This window comes from Rattus rattus, chromosome 14 (genome assembly GCF_011064425.1).
Source record: "Rattus rattus isolate New Zealand chromosome 14, Rrattus_CSIRO_v1, whole genome shotgun sequence".
In the NCBI taxonomy this organism is placed as follows: Eukaryota; Metazoa; Chordata; class Mammalia; order Rodentia; family Muridae; genus Rattus; species Rattus rattus.
Window position 1 is genome coordinate 16,151,550 of NC_046167.1, and position 23,226 is coordinate 16,174,775.

General features: G+C 44.2%; 1 protein-coding gene, 1 long non-coding RNA gene and 1 other non-coding gene across 4 annotated transcripts; 1 reads left to right on the forward strand and 2 right to left on the reverse strand.

Moving 5' to 3' along the window:
- On the forward strand, positions 1-4,412 carry LOC116883752. Its single transcript, XR_004385781.1, has 2 exons — positions 1-190; positions 4,119-4,412. It is a non-coding gene; the product is annotated as an uncharacterized LOC116883752 (long non-coding RNA).
- On the reverse strand, positions 1,142-23,168 carry LOC116883750 (ATP synthase subunit gamma, mitochondrial). Of its 2 annotated transcripts, XM_032884994.1 has the most exons (9): positions 23,021-23,168; positions 13,826-13,860; positions 12,985-13,116; positions 6,631-6,835; positions 5,976-6,184; positions 4,786-4,941; positions 4,268-4,364; positions 1,888-1,924; positions 1,142-1,302 (listed from the first exon to the last, which is right to left on the reverse strand). In XM_032884994.1, exons 1-8 carry the CDS (start codon positions 23,074-23,076, stop codon positions 1,918-1,920), a joined length of 897 nt encoding a protein of 298 aa, XP_032740885.1. In that variant the 5' UTR covers positions 23,077-23,168; the 3' UTR covers positions 1,142-1,302; positions 1,888-1,917. The 2 variants fall into 2 exon arrangements, with proteins under 2 accessions (XP_032740885.1, XP_032740886.1); XM_032884995.1 differs by lacking the exons at positions 1,142-1,302; positions 1,888-1,924 and having other exon boundaries at positions 4,264-4,364.
- Positions 18,363-18,491, reverse strand: LOC116884074. The gene has a single exon (XR_004385820.1). It is a non-coding gene; the product is annotated as a small nucleolar RNA SNORA17 (small nucleolar RNA).
- Positions 23,169-23,226: the final 58 nt, after the last annotated feature.

Consider the following 23,226-nt stretch of genomic DNA (forward strand, 5'->3'; position numbering starts at 1 on the left):
CATCTGGGTGCAAAGAGCACCAGTCCTCCCAGCACTCCGCGCTGTCCTGGAAATGGAAGGTGAGCTGACTGTTAGGCCAAGTCCTGAAGAGAGAGAGAGCCTGAGAGCCCTCAGGAGTCTGAGGCCAGCAAAGACAGGATCCTTTCCTGACAATCACTGACCCATCCACGAGGGGCTCGTCTAATAGAAAGTAACCAAATTCCCCTATGATTCCAGAGCCACTGTGATGTCTACATTCATCCATCTGTTGGTGGACATCTAGGTTGAGCCTGTATCTTGGCAACTGTCAATAGTGCAGTGTTAAAAACACAGGCATGAGGGCTGGACCGATGGCTCAGTGGTTAAGAGGCCATCTCTCCCAGAGGTCCTGAGTTCAATTCCCAGCAACATAACCAACCATCTGTAATGAGATCAGATGCCCTTTTCTGGTGTGTCTGAAGACAGAGACAGTGTACTCATACATAAACTATCTAAAAAACAACAAAACCCCAAACAAATCCAATAAGCCCACAGGCATGCAGATACCCTTAGGGTATGCTGACAGACTTCTTCCGATATACAACAGAGTGGTGGTATATAGCTGGGCCTGTGGGAGTTTTGTTTGTGTTGTTTTCAGGAGCCCTTATACTGATTTCCAGTGACATTAAGTGCTCTATTTTAAACAAATAGAAAATCCCTGACCATCCATCCCTGTTGGAATGGCTAATATAACGTAGTACATGCACTTCAGGCATTCACATTTTATGAGACAAGTACATTGACGCTAGGAGGCCAAAATAAAATCAGACCCCTGCAGATGGAGTTGCTGGAAACCAAACTTGGATTAACTACTAAGCTATCTCCTCAGCCCTCCAAATCTTAACGGTCATCTATGTGCGACATCCCTTCTCAATGCACACAAAATATTATTTAAAAATTATTGAAACTATCTATGCACCTGAAATTGTGAGGCACTTTGGTGAGAAACAGTAAGCTGCCCCAGCTGTATAAATGACATTTTCCAGCAGGCATGGGAAATGCCTGGGACCCAGAGCTCTAGGCCATTGAAGGTGGGCAGAAACCTGTAAATCCGACCTGAAATGACCTTCTGCTGAAGGACTTTAACAGCACAGGGTCACCATTCCCAACCACTTACAGTACCTCCTTCTGAGAACTTTATTAATAGTAAGACTGAATTTCTCATTGTAAGTTGTTTATTGTAAGATAATTTACAAACATCCTGCTGTCTTTGTGACTCAGTGGACCAAGTTTCTTCAACAAGGACAGCAATCAGTTAAAATCAGCTGCGTTTTCCTTCTTCACCTGAAAAACAGTACAGAAATGGGAGTCAAACAGGAAGTCCCGTGAAAAGTAAGAACACACCCTTAACAGGGCCCAGAGGCCTGCAGTTCCACAGAAGGTGCAGGTAGCTCATAGTTCTGGTCTGGGACTCTCGGCTATGAGGGAAACTCGTATATAATAACACTGCCCTCCTCATTCCCACTCATGGAAATGGCTGTTTCTCCACAGGCTACAGCAGAGTGGAGAGAGGACTCTCCTAGGAGCCAGCCATCAGGAGTCGGGACCATAGGCTTGAGAAGCACTGCTCTCATTAACTATACTTAATACACTACAGTAATTCAGGTTCTCAGTGCCTGAATTTACCTCCTTGTATCCACACCCTCCAGAACACAAAGGCTCACTAGCAAAACCCACATCTAATTCTCGGCCTGCACCCCGTACTACCCGACCACCCGCAGTTGGCTGCACTATAAACCAGCCTGCCCAGCTAGCCTGTCTGCTAACTAGAAATGCTAACTAGTAACACTAACTAGTAACTGCTAGCTTTGGTGATACCTAGCAAGGTTTCCTTGTTGAAGGCTTAGGGGAAGAGTGTATGAACTTTACCTCTTGTCTGAGGATGCAACTTGATTCTCATTAATCCCTGGTTATTATATTAAAAGAAACAAGAGCACAAAACAAGCAGGTTAGTAAGCAATCCATGCTAGTTAACTACAGGCTATTTCTTTGCATGTTATCCTGAGCATACAATGCAGCAAACAGTTACAATCTTTAACAACCATTCAACATATGATGCTGTAGACTGCAATGTAGTTAGAGGCAATTAAAAAATGTTCAAATAGGCAAGACAACATATTTTTATATCTTTAAAAATGACATACAATTGAAGAGATTAAGCTGACAATGTAAATATGATTCATTCATTCTTTTCATTTTAACACTAAAAGCCAGTGTTTGTACTAAAATCTGAACAACAATCCCTGGTAGGTTTCAGAGCACGCAAATCCATTAATAAAGTGAACCACTGTCGGGACTGCACAAGTAACCTTCACAATACACACGTACACTACCTAGAAAGTGAAAATATAGTTCCAATAAGATTACTTTCTCTAAAGTCTTAGCTCGACGTCTCAGTTTCCCTCTTCTCACTGGTTTAAGTGAGGTTTCTCACATCCCTAAGCAAGAAAAAAGGCCCAGTCCTAAGCTACAGAATTTAGATCCTCACAGTTCATACCTAGCATCTCCCATTTTAGAAGCAAAAAAGGGAACTCGGTATTCGCTGGTTCTCATACTGCTCTCAGATTTTGAGAAGTCTACTCTATCCCCCAAGCCATGTCACAAGATATACCAGCTTGGCATTTGACAAAAAGTCGTGACTTAATCCTAGTATTAGTCTTACGTCATAGGAGACAAAGTCCCGGGAATCAGACAGAGTACCTTAACCATGTTTATAACCTGGACATCAAGGTGCTCTATGCTGATAAGGCAGTGATGGCCTGCTGGGTCAGTCCTAACAAAACTATGTTAGAGAGCAAAACAGCTTAGGACCAGGATGCTCACCCAGACAGAGAACAAGCTGTAACTTTATATGCCATTGACTCAATCAGTTTTAAACCCCGCCCCCTCCAAGGCTTAAGGACAGAGACCAATAAAAGTCAATTCCTGATAAAATAGCATAGCACTAAGACCAAGTGTGTGGTCAGGTGCTAAAAGATGCCTCACTTAGACAACAAAAGTTAGGTTTTTTTGGAAGAAAAGATTCCCCTCGCCCAATCAAGGAAGGTGAAGAGTTGTCAGATGAAGAATGAACAGAGCAATCAGAGAGGAACTGAAGCCCAGACAAGACCAGACACCTTGGAAGTGCAAAACAGTACGATGTGTTCAAAGACCTGGGAAGATCAAGGTTCAAGCAAGTAACTATACAATTCTATATGAGAAAGATTGCTGATGGCCAGAAAGTACAGGTTTACATGCAACAAAGTAGACTTTTTTGAAGGCTGAACCTGTAAAAAGGCAGCAAGGAAGTATCTTCCCCTTGGGGGCTATACACTGTCTTTTTTAAAACCCTTTACAATATGGCCAAAGTTTCAGTAATCTCCATAATTCGGTATTGTCTTCTTTGTGTCCTCATAACAAAGATAGTATATTCTCTGAAAACAAGCAAAGCCTCTACTACACCTTGAGGGTCTGGCATCTACAAATTACATCTTTCTTCAGGCTAGCCCTGATGCCAGCCTCTGAGGAGGCAGAGAGGAAGCCCGAGCCTATGACTCTGGGAACCGCTCAGGCAATGCAGCAAACCCCTATCCCCAGCAAAGCCTTTTACAGTTTGGAAAGATTAGAGTGTTCTAGAAGGTAAAACTCAGAGAACTCGGTGGCCAATCAGGAGGAGGAAAGCCTTAGCAAGCCAAAGGCAATCACCACGTGCTTCCTCTGTTATGACAGCCTGCCTGGGAGACTGCACGTGGTTCATGGCCAGTTTAATCTGTCAACGACGATCCAGACAGTATCTGGCAGAAAACGGCATGCTATTTTATGGTACTCATTGGTATTTACCAATGAAGAATATTTAGTGACTTAAAATTCTCATCATCCAGTAATTAACAGAATTATATAAAATCAAACCTAAAACTAGTCTTTAACTGAGAAAGTTTGGCTTATAGATACTATTAGTTCCAAAACCAGACTTTCCAAATTGATACTGAATTATTCATGGCTTTCTCCCCAATACTTCAAGAAAGTCAACTGCACACAAAGGCCTCTCTCAAGATGGGAAATTAAATTTGAACATTTCAGCTCAAACCATAAGGATAAAGCAGAGATGTCCTTTCCATCAGGATTGATGAAAGGACACAGACGCTGCAGCAAGTCTTTTCGGTTGTAACAGAACAGAAAAGTCAACGGCCCGAGGCTCGCTGACCCACGTGCTGACCCACGTGCGTGGGGAGAGAGGAGCGGCTTCACAGGCACCAGCTACACTACTTACAGAGCAGCAGCCCCGGAGATGATCTCTATCAGCTCCTTTGTGATGACGGCCTGGCGGGTGCGGTTGAAAGTCAGCGTCAACTTATCAATCATATCAGCTGCAAACAAAAGGGACAGACAGACACCACAATAAAACGTTTTGAAAAGAGTAATTTCTACTTAATTGAAGCAATTAAGAGTTAAAGTAAATTCTGCTGCAATTTGGACCCCCAAACTGGCCTTTCAGGTTGGTAGGAATTTAATCAAGTTACTTTTCACATTTTCCACAAGCCATGTTCATGGTGCTTGAAAATCCACTCTCAAGTAAGATGGACACCTCAACAAAACACTCTTTTAACGTTTTTGGTGCCACTCTGAGCAACACTCAGACAGACGCACGCACGCACGCACGCACGCACGCACGCACGCACGCACGCACACACTCTGGCAGAGATGCAGCTAGGCTCTAAGTGTTCCTGGAGCTTTGTCCAATCCCTTGTTTCCAGCATGGGCTAACGATGTCGTCTAGCATGGGCTTACAGGCATTCTTGCTGGCGTTGTCCATGGCAGTCATCCTGGCACTCTGCTCACTGGTGGTGGACTCCTTCAGGGAGTAGTAGATGATGTTGGCCAGGTTGTATTCCTGGTAATTCTGCAGCACGTCAGCATCAATGTCATCATAAATGCTCATGTTCTCTGTTAAAACAAGTCAAGAGTGTCCTTGAAGAATATACATGAAGCTTATTCATATAGCTCATGACTAAGGATTCTAAATGATCTTGAGTTAAATGACTGTTCTAATAATTCAATTTCCATAGCATATCATCAGCAAAAACATGCGTCAACAGGTATTTAGCTTTTAACCCCAAAGATAACTTTAAGCTGGCATTTAAAATAAGCACTAAATTTCAAAATTATGGGGTTGAGAATTTAGCTCAATAAGGAGAGTGTTTGCCGAGCAAGTGCAATCCTCAGCTATCGGGGGGAGTGTGTGGGGGCTTAGGTTTCATGGTTATAAAGCTCTCCAAATAGCAGCTAGCCAAGCATTTGTCACATATACATCAATTTTTTTTTAATTAAAAAAAATCAAAGACAATCTAATAGTGTTATAGAAAGGACTGTGCATTTGGAGAGCAGCCTGAGCTAAACAGCAAGTACCCCTGTCTAAGGAGGGGGAAAAGGGGTAATTATACACAACACCCCAAAGTAAACTCCACAGATGAAATAATACACACAAGGTGTGCTGTTTCTGGCAAAGGTGACTGTCCAGTAATAAGATGACAGAGTTCAGTGGGCATAAAAATCAGTTACCATGAGCATTTTAAACCTCTAACATCTGACTGCACAGCAGTTGTTTGCAAACTGCATCAAGCCAATTTTTAACAAGGCTTTTCAGTCACTGGAAACAGGAACTTTCTTACTGACACTGGTCAGTAAAATGACAGATCAGAGCTGGGCTGTCTCCAGCTTGGTTAAGGTGTCCTGGAGGGCACATCAGTGCTGCTGCCTTTCTTATTTTACCTTATGAGTATTTTGCACACATGTATGCTGTGTACTATGTGTGTGACTAATGCCCAGAGTCTGAAGGGGGTTAGATGTGGAATGACAGACAGCTGGGAGCTGATGTGAGGGCTGGGAACCGACCCCACGTCCTTTGTAAAAGCAGCAGGTGCTCTGAACCACTGAGACAGCAGCCCAGCCGCCACACCTGCTGTGAGAAGGCGGCTTACCAGCAGCCACGACAGTACTGAAGGAGAAGATGGGCTTCTCTTCTGTCTTGTAGGAGATAACAGACTTGAACTGATTAAAGATAATAGAGCCTTCATCAAATTCATATCCCGAATTTAACAACTCCAAGGCAATGACCGATGCATCTCCAAAAGTAGGGGGCTTCCGCCCCACGTCTTTGAAGGACACCAAAAACTGATCAGAGTGAGTCCTGGAGAGCACACAATAGGTGAGTGAGATACTGCGTTGTGAGAAAAGAGCAAAAGAAACAAGTTATCATGGGCCAGGGTTTTTCGTAGGGATGTGGGAGGTGGGTTAAGTTGTTCTATACATCATGACTTCCTTTAAGGGCACCTGCAAAAACCAAGATCTACAAGTCAGGCCCGTCTACTGTCCAGTCTTAGTGGACTAGTGGTCCTTTCTAGGATTACTAGGCTGTGACAACTCAGGATTCCTTCCTTAGCTTAATGCCAACAGCTCTGGTAATCTTCACTGTATTCCACTCCTGGTATGGAGGAGAGCCCATGCACACACAGTGTGAAAACCAACACACAGGATACACAAACACTCCAATGTATCATGAAAAACTTCTCTATCTCAGGCTTCCATTCGCTCAGGTTCCCAGTCTTCTGAGCACGGAACACACGTCTCATTTACCTATAAAGTATGCTCTTGATTTTTTCACCAATTCCAACAATCATAACTTCTTTCCCAGCTGCTGTGAGGGCAGCCATGTCATTCTTCATTTGTTTAGCCACCGAGGAATGAATAGCACCACAAAGGCCTCGATCCGAGGACACACCAATAATGAGGTGCTTCTTCTTGTCCTCAGGTCCCTTAATCTCAGCCTTCTCATACAGAGCTGAAAAACAAAGTGAGAAGATCGCTGAGATGACATTTATAGTGACTGTAGTGATAATCTCTAATTAAAAGGGAATGAGGTAATTTACACTTTGCATGTCTGTTGGATGGGTCCTGGTGAGCAGAATCAGGGGTGTTTGTGTGTTTATTCTATTACTACCAGGAAGGACACCACTGAGGGTCAATTGGTGGCCAGTTCTTTGTGTCTTAAATGACTTAAATGCCTAGATATAACCAAAAGCAGAACAGAACACAAAAGTACCTGCTTAGCTAGACATCAGATTTCTATACAATGTGAATTCCCAGCATATAGCTAAAATAATAAGCAAGCATTCCTGAGCCACTCACTTAATCCCGACACCATTAAGCTCTTGTTTTATAAGAAATGTTGATACTGAAGTTATGGGTGTGATTTACTTTTGGTATTACTCAAACTTTCCTGGTCTGGTTTTTAAGAGGTAAATGCAAAGAAGAAAATCAAGTTGGATTAAAATACCTGGATCTTACAAAATGAATTACCTGCATCAGAAAACAAGTCGAGGGGCTGAAGAACCATCAGACCCAGGGGTGGCCCTCACTAGCTGGCTACAGCCAGGACTGCAGGAGCATCTCCACAGCCACCACATGCACTCACTGTTCTGTTCTCATTACAAAGCATGGATCTCACGTGGCTAATGCCTAAGTGTCCCTCCCCGAGCTGAAAGAGAGCATGAAACTACAAAGTCCAGGGAGTATGGAGGACACATACATCTACTTAGATCTGATTACTGCATAGGAGATATTTAAATGAACGTCCATTTACTGGGTGGTACTGTCTGGCAGTAGGACTCACTCTTTAGCTCAAATACATCAGAAGTTGCCAGGATCTGATCGCTCCATTTACAGAAACTCGTCAGTTCTCTCGGGCAATTTCTCCCACGTAAGTGAAGAATTTTGTGGTTATAAACATGAAGGAAGGATTCCTTATTAGCAAGAAAAGATAAACAATTAAGTGACTCCCCCTTTCAGAAAAATAAGCTACAGATTTGAAAAGAACTTTCTTTCCGAACATTAGCTTCAATTTCTGATTGAGCATCAAACTATAGGGAACCAGAGGTATGGCTCAAGAGTATAGTGAGACCCTATACAGATATTCAGTGCCCACTATGGCACACATTTTATGCAAGTTAGGTGTCCAAGGCTTCACTGGCCGAGGCAGCTCACTAGCTGTAAATAAAGCACTTTCTCTTCATGTAAAATGTCTTCTGCGGGATTAAGTGTATGCTAAAAAAGATAAGGAAGAATGCAAGAGAACTTATCACAAAGGAAATCCACATGTAATGCGTACACATGCTATATATACACACACACAAATCACGCTATCTTCAATTTGGAAACAAGCAAAATTTCAGTTGAAGTGTGCACATATGTATTTGTGTCTATGTACATGTATATGTGTGAGGGTGGCCTCAGAAATCAGAAGGGGATGGAGGGTCCTCTGGAAGAGCCAGTTCTTGCCACTAAGCACCTCTCCAGTCTCCCCACTTTTTTTTTTAATAACTCATTACCTTTTATGTTTAGCAAGTGTTTATTGTCCTAGTTGTTGGGCCTGCAGGAAAGATGTTTTTATTCTAGAACAGTCATTCAAATAATAAAACAAACAAGGACACAATGGGCCAAGTTCTAATTGTTAAGTTAAAAAGACATCACCACCACAGCCCACCCCCACCCCCACGGGATGAGGGACAAGGTGGCCCAGGTAGTAAGTGCTACCCAACAGCCATGACGTAAGCCTAAGGACTGCACATGTAAGCCCCACAGGTGCTGCTGCACGCTGGACTACAGCGCTGGGATGCAGACGAATGGATGGACCCCTCTCTTCACCCCCGGGCTCGCTGGCCCACCAGACCAGCCAAAACTCTGGGTTCCAGCTTCCGACTTCAGTCAAACAGCCTGTCTCGGCCAAAATCAAACTAAATGGAGAGAAACTTGAAGCAATCCCTCTCAAATCAGGGACGAGACAGGGCTGCCCACTCTCTCCCTACTTATTCAATATAGTACTTGAAGTCCTAGACAGAGCAATCAGACAACAAAAGGAGGTCAAAAGGATACAAATTGGAAAACAAGAAATAACACTATTTGCAGATGATATGATAGTATACTTAAGTGACCACAAAAGTTCCACCAGAGAACTCCTAAGCCTGATAAACAACTTGGACAAAGTGGATGGATATAAAATTAACTCAAACAAATCAGTAGCCTTCCTCTACACAAAGGATAAACAGACTGAGAAAGAAATTAGGGACATCACACCCTTCACAATAGTCACAAATAATATAAAATACCTTGGTATGACTCTAACCACGCAAATAAAAGATCTATATAACAAGAACTTCAAGTCTCTGAAGAAAGAAATCGAAGAAGACCTCAGAAGGTAGAAAGATCTCCCATGCTCATAGATTGACAGGATTAATATAGTAAAAGTGGCCATCTTACCAAAAGCAATCTACAGATTCAATGCAATCCCCATCAAAATTCCAACTCAATTCTTCATAGAGTTAGAAAGAGCAATTCGCAAATTCATTTGGAATAACAAAAAACCCAAGATAGCAAAAACTATCCTCAATAAAAGAACTTCCGGGGGAATCACCATCCCTGACCTCAAGCTGTATAACAGAGCAACAGTGATAAAAACTGCGTGGTATTGGTACAGAGACAGACAGGTAGATCAATGGAATTGAACTGAAGACCCAGAAATGAACCCACACACCTATGGTCACTTGATCTTTGACAAATAAGCTAAAACCATCCAGTGGAAAAAAGAGAGCATTTTCAACAAATGATGCTGGTTCAACTGGAGGTCAGCATGTAGAAGAATGCAAATTGATCCATTCTTAATACCCTGTACAAAGCTCAAGTCCAAATCGATCAAGGACCTCCACATAAAACCAGATACACTCAAACTAATAGAAGAAAAAGTGGGGAAGAGCCTCGAACACAAGGGCACTGGGGGAAATTTCCTGAACAGAACACCAAGGGCTTATGCTCGAAGATCAAGAATCGACAAATGGGATCTCATAAAACTGCAAAGGGCACTGTCATTAGGACAAAATGGCAACCAACAGATTGGGAAAAGATCTTTACCAATCCTACATCTGATAGAGGGCTAATATCTAATATATACAAAGAACTCAAGAAGTTAGACTCCAGAAAATCAAATAACCCTATTAAAAAATGGGGTACAGAGCTAAACAAAGAATTCTTGGCTGAGAAATATCTAATGGCCGAGAAATACCTAAAGAAATGCTCAACATCCTTAGTCATCAGGGAAATGCAAATCAAAACAACCCTGAGATTCCACCTCACACCAGTCAGAATGGTTAAGACAGAAAACTCAGGTGACAGCCAATGCTGGCGAGGATGTGGAGAAAGAGGAACACTCCTCCATTGTTGGTGGGAGTGCAGACTGGTACAACCACTCTGGAAATCAGTCTGGAGATCCTCAGAAAATTGGACATAGTACTACCTGAGGACCCAGCTATAACACTCCTGGGCATATAGCCAAAAGATGCCCCAACATATAACAAAGACACATGCTCCACTATGTTCATAGCAGCCTTATTTATAATATCCAGAAGCTGGAAAGAACCCAGATGTACTTCAACAGAGGAGTGGATATAGAAAATGTGGTACATCTACACAATGGAGTACTACTCAGCTATCAAAAACAATGACTTCATGAAATTCATAGGGAAATGGATAGATCTGGAAAATATCCTGAGTGAGGTAACCCAGTCACAAAAGAACCCACATGGTATGCACTCACTGATAAGTGAATATTATTTCAAAAGCTCGGAATACCCAAGATACAATCCATAGACCACATGAAGCTCAAGAACGAAGACAACCAAAGTGTGAATACTTGAGTCCTTCTTGGAAGGAAGAACAAAAATATTCATAGAAAGAAATATGGAGACAAAGTTTGGGGCAGAGACTGAAGGAATGGCCATTCAGAGCCTGCCCCACCAGGGGATCCAGCCCATATTTATATAGCCACCAAACCCAGACAATATTGCTGATGCCAAGAAGTGAATACTGACAGGAGCCTCATATAGCTGTCTCCTGAGAGGCTCTGTCAGAGCCTGACAAATATAGAGGTGAATGCTCACAGCCAACCACTGAACTGAGAACAGGGTCCCCACTGGAAGAGTTAGACGTAGGAATGAAGGAGCTGAAGGGGTTTGCAACCCCGTAAGAACAACAATACCAACCAACCAGAGCTTCCAGGGACTAAACCATCATCCAAAGAGTGCACATGGACAGACCCATGGCTCCAGCTGCAGATGCAGCAGAGGATGGCCTTGTTGGTACCAATGGGAGGAGAAGCCCTTGGTCCTGCCAAGGCTGGACCCCGCCCCCAGTGTAGGGGAATGTCAGGGTGGGGAGGTGGGAAGGAGTTGGGGAATAGAACACCCTCATACAAGCAGGGGAAGGGAGGCTGGAATAGGGGCATTATGGAGGAAAACCAGGAAAGGGGATAACATTTGAAATGTAAATTTAAAAAATTGAATTTAAAACAAAGTAAAGATGTGGCCGAGGAAGACACTCTCCCCCTCTGGCTTCTACACACACCAAGTGTATCCATATACTTATCTGACACAGACTGAATGGTGGAGTAGCGAGAAGAGTCCTGAAGACAGAACAAACCCTGATTGTACAGTTAAGATACAACAGTCAGGTCTTGGTCCAGAGTCCATGCCAATGCCTCAGCCATAAGCAGCACAGACTCTTGAGCAATCTCCTAGGAGTTAGATGCAAGGGCATCACCAGCCTGCAACTGGATCTCCTCGGGTCTCTGACTGTTGAATGGCCTTCATACTTAAATGACCTTGAGACTGCAGAAGAATTGTTGTCACATCAAAACCTGAGGCACAGGCTGGAAAGATGGCTCAACAGTAGAGAGCACCCAGTGCTCTTGCAGAGGACCTGAGTTTGGTTCCCAGACCGCATGGCATCAGGCAGCTCACAACCATCTAATTCCAGTTCTCGGGGATCTGACGGCCCTTCTGACCCCTGTGTGCCCTTTTACAGACAAACAATTCAAAATCTTTAAAGCAGAGCATTTCCCCACAGATGCATTAATAAAAATGTGTGTAAGTTCAAGAGCCCTCCGCTACACGGCAGTGTTGCTGACAGTGTGGACTGCTGTAGATGGTCATGAGAACCCTGAAAGGACATTTCAGTCTTGGAACCCCCCACCCACTTCAGAGTTTTCTTCATGTTCCTTCACTAACTCTATCTCGGCCCTTACCTCTGAAATATGCTGCTTACCTCAAAAACATTTCTTCAAAATTCACCGTGGAAAAGCCACTGTCCTACTGCCCTCATGAGCACCCACTCCAGCCTTGGGACAGTGTGCTTTGCTAAATAAAGTGTTGTCTGTATTTCCTGTCTCTTCATTCAGTTCTTTCCTTCAAGATGAAAAACCTGTGAACCCTATCATAACGAAGTGACACTGAAAGAGAGCGGGGTGGGAGTGTAAAGGTGACTGTGGAAACCTGCACAGAGCAGAGTAAAGAAAAGGATCAGCAGCAGTGTGGGCAGGGAGGCCTGAGGGCCACTGACTGACCCCTGCATTCTAACTGTGCAGAGAGTTGCAGGAGGACAGAATGAGGTCATTCCCGGGTAATCACTGCGGCATGGGGCAAGCACTCACCACAGAAGAGCGGAAGCCAGGCACCAGCTGGAAGGCTGTAAGGGCTGAACGATAGGCACTGATCTAATCCTAACCTGCTGCCATGTCCCTCCAGTTCAAATCTGCACCATGCACTTCCCACAGCAAGTCAGTGCTTAGGGCTATAGAGTGTGGGCACGGAGGACACATCTTAATCCAGGGTAAGAAAGCACAATACTGCAAGAATTTGGATAATGTAATTACAGTTAAAATGGGAAGTTTCCTACCTCTTTAATTTTGCTCATCTCTAAGACAAATAAATCAGTACAAAATTATCTAAACACAAAATCTAAGTTCCTGCCACTTTTCTCTGCAGGAAAAGCAATTTGGGATTCCCTCTCCCCAAGTGTGTCTCTTCTGCAAGTAGACAAAACCACCCAGCACAGATTACTGCGAGCAGATCCTCTCGGTGTGGCAGGCCAACTCTCCCAACTCACCGAAGGAGCCTGTCCCATACACTCGAGCTGGCTTCAGCTCCCGCTCGGCCCGGGCGTACTTCGCTGCTGCCACCATCTTCATAGACTTGGTAATCTTCTGGATGTTTTTGATGGACTTCAGTCTCCTGGTAACTAAAACATTGAGGTGTCATGTTAGACAAGGGGCAGTGTACACCATCATCCGTGAATTCAGAGGCCCTAGGAAAGTGCCAAGCAGAATAATGAGCTAAGGCCTTCATCAGCAAGTACTGGAGCTAACCTAATCTCAATGACAAACTGTCAGCAGCCTCCAAGGAGCAAGACTGGCTCCTTAGGACATAGAATGAACACTACATACACATACTCCATTAAATTGAACAACAGCCTTACCTACTTACCTCATACCACGATTTTTAGGTGTTTTAATACTAAATTTAATAAACACACTGAAATAGTATAGATTTACTAGTTCATTATTCTGCAGGCGATAAAGACCAACATCCTTCTGTGTCATCTCAGATGGTCTTTCAAAGATAAAAATCCAATACACACAATGTAAACTGATTTGTCAACTCTTACACGGCATATATACATATGTATCATGAGTGTGTGTATATGTACATATGTGTACATGTGTTATTTTGCATGAGTGCACGTGTGGACCAGTACCACGGTGTGCATGTGGAGATCAGAGGACAACTTGCTGAGTTGGCTCTTTGCACCGAGGTCCGTAAGTTTGCGGCTAGAACCTTTATCTGCTACGCTATGCTGCCTGCCACACTAGCATATTTAAAAAATTATTTCTACTTGTCAAACTTCAGTTTGTCTTAATTTGCATATTGAGAGAGAACAACATACTTACTGTCTTTCAGGGTTGCCATGTTTCGAACTTGGATCCTGAGGATAAAGAATTAAAAAACACCTGAGTTCTTTTGTTCTAAAGTAACTTTGTTAAACAAGAATGATCAGTTAAGGCTTGCTTTAATACACTGTGAGGCAGACTATAGATACGGACCTAAGCAGCTCTGAATAGAAATGTCTGCACATTCACACTCTATAGGACCAGCAAGCCCTAAGCACTGACCCCTGAGGGCTTCCCCAACACTGGACTTCTACTTCCCTGCTTTCCAGCGCAGAAAGTCTGTCCCACTGTTAGCTGTCTAATTACACTTAAAATTCAGGACTGATATACAACCCACCCCTATGAGGTAAGCCTGGTCTAGACAATGAGTTCCAGGACAGCCAGAGCTAGTGAGGCCCTGTCTTAAAAACAAAACACAACAAAACCAACAACAATGGAAAATTACACTCAGATCTATCACACTGGCAGGACCCTGAGTATTTAATGTGGATATCAGAGGACAATTTTTTCTCTTCAGCAAATATATTTCCTACAGTTTTTATATTTGGGGGTACTGAACAAATCATGTTCTCCAAACATTTCAGGCAAGATTCACAAAGACTCAATTTACAGAAGATGTAGTCAAGCATTTGTGAAGTCTTTAAAATTAGAGTGCTGATACATAAGAGAGAACAGTTAGATTTTAAGAGTATGCTCCATAAGACTAAGGTCTCAGCCCTAGGAGCAGAGCCAGCATGCTACACGCCTGACTGCACAGGACTGCAATCCAGCACTCAGGAGGCAGAGGCTGGTACTACCCCAGGACAGTCAGGTCTACGCAGAGAAACCTTGTCTTGAAAAGCCAAAAGGAAAAAACAAATCCAATCTTTGGATTACTACGAGTTACTAATATCAGTAGTCGATGCTGTGCTAAGAAATAACTAATCAGCTAATTTGTGCAGAGAGGACCCAAGAAGGGGATCTTCAGAACATACTTCTGAAGGGCAAAGTCTTGTGGGGAGCAGTAAAATAAAGTCATGGGGAAGCAAGGGCCATGGGTTGTGTTGGAATATTAAATGTTTTGTATCTTTAATATTTTTCTTATAGATGGCCTAGGAATTTTACACACACACACACACACACACACACACACAGCATGAAAATGGAGGGGGATTATTGGAGCAAGAGAGGTGATGAGCAGTGAATTAAGGATGATGAATTTAAAGGCTACCACAGAATGCACTTCTAGTACTAAAACCATTTCTAAAACCTTCCAATAACAAGTAGAGCTTAAAGAGTGGGCTCCAGGCCCTCAGCAGTGCAACAGCTGCAGCTTGGGGTGCTCCTGTCACACGTTTGTCTGTCCACGCTGACTGTTTAGACCACTCACAATAAAGCATTCTGGTTTCCATTAAAGTATTTTCTTTCTTTTAAATTATGTGTTAGGAAAAATATGACAGCTTATACCGTTATAGGAGTGGGCAGAGAACCACAATGCAAAAGCTATATACTACACGGACTCATCCTAACCTACACATCTGGTACAATTTGTTCCTAACATGAATTTTTGTATTAGCATATACTAATTATACAAAGTAACAGGTTTCAATTATGACATTTACATACATGTATGTAATGTAGTCCCATCATCCTCTCCTTCTTCTCTACGACTTTCTCTTCCCAATCAATCAACCGTCCTTCTGTTCCATGTCTTTTTTCCTACCCCTGCTCCCTTTTCTGGTGAACCAATGAATTTAATGAATTAATTAAATTAATGAATTTAATTACCAGAGTAGGAATAGGGGCTATTTAGGAGTAAGTGCAACTTACCAGTGCTAGCACCAGTGGGAAAAAATGTCTCTTCCTTCCTCAGCAACCTTTAACTGCCCACAGATCCTTAGGAAGGGGCGGGGCCTATAAGCCCCTCCCACCTGGCAACAGTTAACTGCCAATAAAGTCTCCCACAGGGGTCAGGGGTGGGGTGGGGTGGGAGTGTGGGTTTCCTCTCTCCCCCAAGATGAACGCTGAAGGACTGAATCCATCACAAATGTGCACAAGAGTGCCACAGTCGTGCAACACCAGAAGATTGAGTTCTACAACACTCCACTCCACCTGATGGCTCTTACACAGTTTCTGTCCTTCCGGGATGATCCCTGAGCTTTGGAGGGAGTGACACTGATGTCCCATTAAAACTGAGCATTCTACAGTCATCCTCTCAGCACCCACACAGCCGTATGAAGCTCTGCTGCTAACTCTGACCACAGCTGGCGGTGGCCCAGCTGGCGGTGGCCCGCATCGGTGAGCAAAAATGTAAGTATTAGGAGGGGGCTTGGTAGGCACACCACGAGGTTTAGCAAGACAGTAGCAGCAGCTTCCCTACAAAAGCTTATTCCCAGGATTACAGCACCAGACGCGAATTCCCTGCCACGCATTAAGTAACAAAAACAACCAGAAAGTAGATGGTTACGGAAAAAAATGTTTATAAGCCCACAGACTGTATTTCAGATGGCAGTCCCCAGTAGGAAATGAGGACGGGACAGACCCTGGCATAGGAGAGTACACGTGCACGCATTCTTAGAGCAAAGAGAAGCAGGAAGGTAACGCCAGGGGCTCTCTGTAAGGATTAAGTGGACTCTGGAAGAAAAGATAAGCTCTCTGGAAGAGCTGATTTTTGAGTAAGGCATAGAAAGACTAGGGGCTACCTGGAAATGTGTAAACAACAGCAGTTCTGAGAGCTTAGGTACAAATTAGAAAACCAGGAGAGATCATAGTTGATTTGAAAAACTAAAACCTACTCAAGCAAACAAGGCACATCCAGTTTCACAAAGAAAGTATTGCCCTAGCAATGGGAGGCACGATGCACACAAAACAGACACTAACGCCGCTCAGGCACAAATACTTAAAAAACTACCCCATGACCAGGTAGGGCGCGTATTTCAGCTACATAATGCTTGTTTACTTTTTAAAAATAACATAGGCCCGTCATACTAACAGGTCAAAGAGAAAACATCATCAGATGCAGAAGCAAACAGACTCTAACACCAATTCACAACAAAGTGTCTGAAAACCAGGGCAGAAAATGTCCTTAAGCAAAACCTCTGACTTTGTGGTGCGCTTTCCCCCCAAATCTGGGAACAACCCAAGAAGCATCTCAAGCCTGAGTCACAGCTAAGGCAGCAAGGAAAGAAAAGAACTGAAAAGAAGTGTGTGGCATCTCCATACACGGCACAATTGTCTCCTAGAAACTCCCAAAGAATCTGCAGTGGCAAAAACAAAAAAAAAAACAAAAAAAAAAAAAAAACAAACCTCTTTGAGGCCAGAGAGATGGCTCAGTGGGTAAGAGAAATTGCTATGTAAGAATAAGGATCCGAGGCTTCACCCCTACACAAAGAACTGAGTAGCCCCAGGGAATAACACCTCAGTTGGTTATCCAGTGCCACACGGTCAGCCCTGATAGTACAGACAGACAATATTATATATTCTCAACAAGATATATTTAGGGATTTGTATGTATATACTGTAGGGTAAAAGGGCCAGGGAAAGAACACACTGACCTTGACTCCAAGCCCAAGCCAAGAAACTGAATCCCACCAAAGATCACCCTGGGAAGTTCCACCCCCAACCACACCCCAGGAAACCCTAGGCTAAGTCTGCCTTCTGCTCAGTTAGTGCTCCTTGTCAGCTCTCCGCCCATGCCCAAGTGAGGGTGTGCGCGGTTCTGCCCAGCCCTCAGACATCAGCGTGTCTCCAGAGGCAGCCCAGACCAGGGACATCCTCCTGGCTTTGGTGGTAACAGGTAGACCCCTGCTACTGCAAGAACAGGTCTGGGGCTATGTCAGCGCAGGCCAGAACCCCACCATGGTACCAGGCAGCATCACCAGCTATTTCCATCAGACCAGTCCTAACTACCCTCAAGTCTCCAATTCTGCCTCTCTTCATTGCACCTACATCCTTCTGTGTGTCATTCTCTTTCATTTCTCCACCACTTACTTGCCCCCTTTTTTTTTTTTTTTTAAAGATTTATTTATATGAGTACACTGTAGCTGTCTTCAGATACACCAGAAGAGGACATCAGATCCCATTACAGTTGGTTGTGAGCCACCATGTGGTTGCTGGGAATTGAACTCAGGACCTCTGGAAGAGCAGTCAGTGCTCTTAACCGCTGAGCCATCTCTCCAGCCTTATTTGCCCCTCTTAGTGGCAGCCTGAGTCTCTCGAGTGTCTGGGGTCATCTCAGGAGTGGTCTCAGGAGTTCTCTGCTCTGTTAGTGTATTATGGCGCCAGGCAGGAGTCATATTGAACACGGCATGCCCCCCCACCCCCGCCAGGCTGGTGTTCATCTCAGGCTAGCTCTCTTTCCCCACGGCCCTTGCCCAGTGATCCATTCAAGCTCACTCCTCTATGAGCCCTCCTAGTCTCCAGCTGGCCTCCCATCCTGGGGGCTTGTCCAGGCTTGCCTGGCACCAAACTGACCAGTCTCAGGCTAGCTCCATGCCCTGGCCCTCGGGCGCCAGACTAGTGGGGGCTCAGGCTTTTTTTTTTTTCCCAGAATTCTGAAATGATTAGGCTACTAATCATTCAGATGTCCATAGGTCAGAACACTGAGCATAGACATAGCCTCTCCCTCTCATCTACCTACTGACACACGTGACACAGCAGCCACACCTGCAACGCCTGGAGGGGCGGCAGCAGTGTGAAATTGTGTATTCCTTGGATTTTGGATGCCAGGTACAGAGCCAGGTGTGTGTGTAACACTTTTGTAGAGGAAGCCTTTCCCTTCAGATCTACAACACTTACACATACAAATACATATATGCATGCAGTAACAACAAAGGAGTGAGGACCCGAGTTCAAATCCCCAGTGCCTACATAACAGACCAGGTTGGGGAATGGTAACAGGAGGCTCACTAGGGCTTGCTGGCCACCAGCACAGCTCCAGGCTTTAGGGCAGCCGGAATGCCTGTTGTCCTCCTCTAGCCTCGGCCCTAACAGTTAGTTCACACCGTACACACACCTAGAAATAAGTAATTTTAGGGAGGTTGCAGGACAGGAGATTAATTACGTAAAAGCTAATTGCTTTTATATATACCATGAGCACCCACAAGGTTTAGTTTCAAACCCTTCTTACATACGGAACCCTTGATGTTCAAGTCCCATATATGAAATGGAATAATATCTCTATCTTCACAAATATCTCAATATCTCAGAAAGGATGGTCACTCATACCAGTACAAACAGTTCCAGTAGGAGGTTAAGAAATACATTTTATGTATAGTTTTCAATTAAAAAGCACCAAAAATGGAAGTAGGTATGCATATAAGGTCTGCATGAAGGAAGCTAAAATACTGAGGAATGAAAATAAATTTTTAAATAAATGAAGATTCCACGAGTGAAGACTTCACAGCTAAAAGACGATTCGCAGCTTCAAAAACAACACTGCCAAAGCCCAGTTCTCTTCAACTTGACATATAATTCAACGCAATCACAACCACGAGCTACTGACGACAGAATAAACTATGGCAAAGTCTCTGTGGGGATGCAAATGCTCTATCGTCATGAGTAATTATGAAGGAAGGAGCTGAAGCTCCCACTTGAGACTTTTATAAAGTTACAGTAGTCAGGACTTGTTTAGTGGACAAGGAACCTGGGCATTCAGACTTCACAAAAATAGTCATCTAAACAATGATCCTAGTGATTGCAGACATAAAACTTCTGGAAGACAAAAACCAGAGTAGAAAAAAAAAATTAGGTTGGATTTAATAAAATTAAAAACTTTTCAAAACATCTCTTGATAATAGACTTATACACAAAAGATAAACCTCTTCAAACTTCTTTTAAAATTTGTTTAGCTGCATGAGAGTTTTGCCTGTATGCTGTCTATGTATCATATCTGTGCAGCCCTTGCAGAGGTTAACAGAGGACATGAGAGTCTCTGGGACTGCAGTTAGAGACGGCTGGCTGTGAGACGTCATGTTGTTGGGAAGCTGAACTTGGGTCCTTGGAGCAGGTAGTGCTCTTGCCCCCAAGCCATCTCTCTAGCCTCTAAACCTCTTTAAAAACTAAACAAAACCAAAACCATTCTTGGGTATCTGCCATGTGAAATGACAAGGCACACGTCAGTGTCACATGTCAGTGTCAAAAGGACCACTCACAAAGAGTTGGATCTCTCCAGCTACCGTCAGAGTTCTGGGGATCAAACTCAGGTCAAGCTTGGTGGCAAGTGCCTTTACCCTCTGAGCCATCATGATGGCTCTAAAATATGTGAAAACATAAAACTCACAAAACGAGTGATTCTTAATTAACTGTATCACACCACTGTAATACATGACATGGAGCAGGAGGGGGGGATGGTTCTGAGTGGTGGGCAGGGATAGGAACTCCCCATACTTTATGTTCAACACCATACAAATCTAAAACTACATTGAAAATTGTGACTTCCTCTCAATTATAATTTTCAAATGCAGATTAGAGAATGATGCATGCTTTGTGTCTCAGTATTGCTGCTAGGCATTTATAACTGAACGAATGATATAGGTTTTATAACCAAAACAGTTGTTTTAAACAGCCAATGTCTTGGTTTATAAATTGGGAATGAAACCCCGTGGTACAGCATTTGCCTGCCATGTTCAAGGCCCTAGCACTAGAAAAAATTAAAAGCCCCCAGTCCAAACAAACAAATCCCAAAGTTTTGACTTACATATTTTGATTCTGGTACTACTTAGGCATAGAGAAAAAAAAATAACAGACTATACAGAAAATACTAGGTTTGGTGGTAAAAATATAGAAAAGGTCAAAGTTGGAATATATGACAAACCATGTCAGCACACCAGCTATTGGACAGTGGTTGTTCTCTCAATCCCTTCTAGAAATGGCACAACAGAGGTAACAACACTGAGCTGCTTCGCTTTTTCCCTCTCCTCAATGGTGCTACCCAAATACTCCCGATTTACAGCGAGAGTCTTTTTAGGCACGTGCTTCACTTGAACCGACACGGCCTCCTCATAATGGAATACTGCATGGATACAGTGTGAACCGCACACTGTATTTGGATTGATACGATGCTTTTGTTTTTACATTCCGAGTCTGTGGAATGTCAAGGAAATGTCTTCCCTCTGTGCAGTGCATGCTACCACTTCAAGCTCAGGACCACATACCACTCAATCACTGAATGGCCATGAGGTACCTGACTGCCTAAAAATATTATGGGGCAAAATATAAATACGGAATGTTGAGTCTCAAGGGGAGAAGTCAAAGGACAAATTTTGGGAGTTGCCTTTCTCCTTCAACTGTGTGTCTAGGGAGCTAGAACCGGATTCAGTATGTCAAGCGTGTACCTCTTGGGCCCCCCCTTTGAGCCTTTAGGACAATCTACACTACTGAATTTCACACTGAGAGGAGTCCACACTGAGAGGACAAAGGGTCAGCTACTACATCATGTCCCGACTCATCTGGGGAGGCTAGAACAGAAAGCTGGCAACACCAAACATGCTGATGGAGAAGCAGGTGGACCATGGGTAAGTTTCAGCATTTCTGATCGTACAGTGTTATTTGAAGACTTCAAGTCAGTATAGGAAGGAATCGGTATTGATGCCTATGAACGAATTAGCAGTCTAGAAGGAATGTTGGGAGTGTGTAAGGCTGCATAGACTAGAATTAAGGAAAACACCTAGCATTAGCTAACTCAGGAAACGTTTGAAGTTTATCAAATGCTGACAATGGCCTCAACTACACTTGACAACACTCACCTTTTTACACAATGTATATACACACTCTGGAAAGAGCTCGTGTCTGCTGAGCACCACCGGATGCCAACAACTTTCCCAGAAGCTCAAAGACCCTTCACATCCTAACACCTGAGCCGGGCCAATTGGTGCAGGGCAGGCACTCCACAAATGTCTGCTGAGAATTCAACTGCTGTTGACCTCCACAGTAAGTAACCCAACCTGAGGTTAGACTCAAGGTTAATCTAACACACACACCCCGCCACACACACACACACACACACACACACACAGTTTCTCTGGAACTCCCTTTGTCGACTAGGACTACCTAGAAGGCACTGCCACCTGCCTCTGCCTCCCAAGTGCTGGGATTAAAGGTGTCCACCACTACCATCTGGCCAATATTCTTCATATATATAGTTCGTATCATATTTAATTTCCTCACTACTTTGGAGTCTTAGCATATTGCTATAAATTCTTTGCTTAATGAAAGAACGATTTCAACTAGCTCATGGCAGTTCCCTAAACTAGTTTACAAAACCCTAGTTTAGTGCTGGAGCACCTTAACAATATTGCATACAGTAAAACCAAGGGATCGCTAAAACACTGTCCAGTTAATAATCTTATCACCAATTCTAGCCACCTAGCTTCAAAGTAGTTATTATACAATGTCACCCATAACCACATTTTATCTGTCCATCCCTAGGCATTCTAATATACAATTTTATTGTACTTTGCACAGAGAATCAGTATTTAAAGTCGTCAAACCTTACACTATCCCTTTATCACATGGCAGTTAGCAAATGTAATTTTATTAAGGCCTCCTTCTCCTACCGAGGGACCTTGGGACAGTTTTATGACCTTGCAGGGATTTTACTTCAACATGAGGGCGTGTTGACATCGGCAGATCTTTTTAAGCCCCTTCAGCACCAAGGCGACCAGCAAGTGCGGGAGGGGGCTGATTTTGAGTTCCATCGTTTCTTCAGTAACCAGCAAAGAGCCGGATGGATACACAGCGAGGGCCAGACCAAAGAGCTCAACCAAGCGATCACACCTTAAAAGGGTCACTCCCCAGTGCAGTGTTTCACAGGGCGTCAAAGATAAAAGTTACAACTTAACTAGGGCTTTCTGCCGGGTCTCCCCTTCACCTTGAGGCCCTTTCTAAAGACTTTGCAAGATGTGCTCCCTAGTACGGAGCGGAAGTACGGAGTTGATCGAAACCCAGATGGCTCCAACGCTCAATCCGACTCCCGTACGGGTCCTGAGGTCCCAGGTGGCCGTTCCAGCCCCAGGGGATCAGGCCGTGACCTTGTTCCCTTTGACCCCAGCCCGGGGACTGGCACGCGACCTTCCAGCTCTGCAGACCTTGCTGCGGCCCGAGCGGCTGGGACGTGCAAGAGCTGGGGTCTTCCTCCGCCAGGGGCGAGCATGCAGCCCCATCCCTCCTGTCTTGCAGCAAGCCCGAGCCCCCGCATGCCTCCCGGCGTAGTCATACCATTGCGGCTGCAAGGAGCAGGCCGACAGCCCGACAATACTCGCCCGCGAGAACATGGTGGAACCTTGAAGGTCGGGCAGACGAGGCTCACTGCGCGTGCGCGGGAGCTCGGGGAGCAGCGGCCCGCTCCGCTAGCGTCCTCAGTCTCGCTAAATCTCGTGAGCGCGGAAGCCGCGAGGTCCCTGGCCCCACCCACTTCCTGCTGT